This window comes from Limulus polyphemus, unplaced genomic scaffold, assembly GCF_000517525.1.
Source record: "Limulus polyphemus unplaced genomic scaffold, Limulus_polyphemus-2.1.2 Scaffold4262, whole genome shotgun sequence".
NCBI lineage: Eukaryota > Metazoa > Arthropoda > Merostomata > Xiphosura > Limulidae > Limulus > Limulus polyphemus.
In genome coordinates this window covers 52,712-55,994 of record NW_013669872.1, presented here as the reverse complement: position 1 = coordinate 55,994, position 3,283 = coordinate 52,712, and the positions used below count along the sequence as shown (strand labels likewise).

General features: G+C 31.4%; 1 protein-coding gene across 1 annotated transcript in view; it reads left to right on the top strand.

Annotated features, from left to right (window-relative positions):
- LOC106470876 (dynein assembly factor 5, axonemal-like) overlaps positions 1–3,283 on the top strand; it is a 17,475-nt gene that overhangs the window by 6,301 nt on the left and 7,891 nt on the right. The window contains exons 5-6 of the mRNA XM_013931453.2: positions 690–893; positions 1,598–1,744. Coding sequence (XP_013786907.1) covers positions 690–893; positions 1,598–1,744 — 351 coding nt within the window. The remainder of the gene's footprint in view (positions 1–689; positions 894–1,597; positions 1,745–3,283) is intronic.

Here is a 3,283-nt window from a genome sequence, read left to right as displayed (position 1 = left end):
TAATTAGGATAATAAAAATTAATGTATAAGGTTATATTAGGTAAGATAATGAGGATAATAAAAATTAATGTATAAGGTTAGATTAGGTAAGATAATGAGGATAATAAAAATTAATGTATAAGGTTAGATTAGGTAAGATGAGGATAATAAAAATTAATGTGGTATTAGTAAATATGATATTATCTACCAGTGTGGTATTAGTAAAGATGATATTATCTACCAGTGTGGTATTAGTAAAGATATTATTATCTACCAGTGTGGTATTAGTAAAGATATTATTATCCATCAGTGTGGTATTAGTAAAGATATTATTATCCATCAGTGTGGTATTAGTAAAGATATTTTTATCTATCAGTGTGGTATTAGTAAAGATATTATTATCCATCAGTGTGGTATTAGTAAAGATATTATTATCCATCAGTGTGGTATTAGTAAAGATATTATTATCTACCAGTGTGGTATTAGTAAAGATATTATTATCCATCAGTGTGGTATTAGTAAAGATATTATTATCCATCAGTGTGGTATTAGTAAAGATATTATTATCCATCAGTGTGGTATTAGTAAAGATATTATTATCTATCAGTGTGGTATTAGTAAAGATATTATTATCTATCAGTGTGGTATTAGTAAAGATATTACAGCAGTTTTGTTTCTTCTTAAGAAAGGTTATGTGAAATTCCTCTTAGGTTCAGAAGAGTGCTGAGCTTTTAGGGTACTTTGTGAAGACAGAAACTTGGTGTCATGTCTACCTGCCAACACTGAGCACATCATCGGGAGCTCTACTGGTGCTAGCTTCTATGATTGGTGGGAGCCCAAGGATTGAAATGAGTCCATGTTTACCACAATTGGCTGATGCATTAGCTTCTCCGGACATTCGACACGCAGTGAATGTAAGGGTCTAACTTTACATTATACACATAAACATGATCTGTTAACCCGTGTATGTATGTATGTACATATGTGTGTGTATATATACACAAATCAAAAATGTTCACAATGAGACTAAAAAACAAAAAAAATATTTTTCTATTACCAATCCTTGTCATCATCGTTAACTCATAGCAGGAAATGTATGTGGCTTAAAGCTCCCAAAGCACTGGGGCTATACCATCTATCAGACAAGATCCAAATACAGATGTCAAACTAGTAAGTGGCTGTGGAGAATCAGTTAAGGTTTAGGAGTTCACTCTTTGGACTCCTACTGCCTTTCACTCTCTGCAGCCAGTTGTGGGAAGGAAGTTACCCTTAATATTTAGATATAACCTTAAAGTAGAATTAAACCACCCTAAAATTCTACAACTGTAAAACTCCCAACCTCCACTTTTTTTAAAAAATAATTATTACATATATATTGTCCAGCTAGTGAGTTCTTGATAGAATGTTAAGTTATTAAGATCTTATTAATTAACTTTTATTTGGAAAGGTCCTAGGTGTTTCAACTCAGACAACCTATTTTTGAAGTATTTTATGTTTTTATTTATTTCATTTTGTTTTTATGCATTATTTAATAATTGATCTAGTGTCAGTAGCATAGAAACAAGTTTTAACATAAATACATAAAAAACATCTCAGGTGTTTATTGTGCTGTTTTCAGTCTCTGTGCCAGTTCTGGCTAGCCACCAGTGTTGAGTCTCTACTGATGGTCTGTGGAGATGATTGTGTTAACATCAGCTACCAGTTGTTCATCACTCTCATTACTATACAAGGACTAGCAGAGGGGGATGAAAAGATTTTACATCAAGTATGTACATCGTAGTCTTTCGTAATGTAATCAAATATGTACATCGTGGTCTTTCGTAATGTAATCAAGTATGTACATTGTGGTCTTTCGTAATGTAATCAAGTATGTACATCGTGGTCTTTCGTAATATAATCAAGTATGTACATCGTAGTCTTTCGTAATATAATCAAGTATGTACATCGTAGTCTTTTGTAATGTAATAAAATATGTACATCTTAGTCTTTCGTAATGTAATCAACTTTGTACATTGTAGTCTTTCGTAATGTAATCAACTTTGTACATCGTAGTCTTTTGTAATGTAATCAAGTATGTACATCGTGGTCTTTCGTAATGTAATCAACTTTGTACATCGTGGTCTTTCGTAATGTAATCAAGTATGTACATTGTAGTCTTTCGTAATGTAATCAAGTATGTACATCGTGGTCTTTCCGTAATATAATCAAGTATGTACATCGTAGTCTTTCGTAATGTAATTAAGTATGTACATCGTAGTCTTTCGTAATGTAATCACCTTTGTACATTGTAGTCTTTCGTAATGTAATCAAGTATGTACATCGTAGTCTTTCGTAATGTAATCGAGTATGTACATCGTAGTCTTTTGTAATGTAATCAAGTATGTACATCGTAGTCTTTCGTAATGTAATCAACTTTGTACATCGTAGTCTTTCGTAATGTAATCAAGTTTGTACATCGTGGTCTTTCGTGATATAATCAAGTATGTACATCGTAGTCTTTCGTAATGTAATCAACTTTGTACATCGTAGTCTTTCGTAATGTAATCAAGTATGTACATCGTAGTCTTTTGTAATGTAATCAAGTATGTACATCGTGGTCTTTCGTGATATAATCAAGTATGTACATCGTGGTCTTTCGTAATGTAATCAACTTTGTACATTGTAGTCTTTGTAATGTAATCAAGTATGTACATCGTGGTCTTTCGTAATATAATCAAGTTTGTACATTGTAGTCTTTCGTAATGTAATCAAGTATGTACATCGTAGTCTTTTGTAGTGTAATCAAATATGTACATCGTAGTCTTTTGTAATGTAATGAAGTATGTACATCGTGGTCTTTTGTAATGTAATGAAGTATGTACATCGTGGTCTCTTGTAATGTAATAAAATATGTACATCTTAGTCTTTCGTAATATAATTAAGTATGTACATCGTAGTCTTTCGTAATGTAATCAAGTATGTACATTGTGGTCTTTCGTAATGTAATCAAGTATGTACATCGTAGTCTTTTGTAATGTAATCAAGTATGTACATCGTGGTCTTTTGTAATGTAATAAAATATGTACATCTTAGTCTTTCGTAATATAATTAAGTATGTACATCGTAGTCTTTCGTAATGTAATCAAGTATGTACATTGTGGTCTTTCGTAATGTAATCAACTTTGTACATTGTAGTCTTTTGTAATGTAATCAAGTATGTACATCGTGGTCTTTCGTAATATAATCAAGTTTGTACATTGTAGTCTTTCGTAATGTAATCAAGTATGTACATCGTAGTCTTTCGTAATATAATCAAGTATGTACA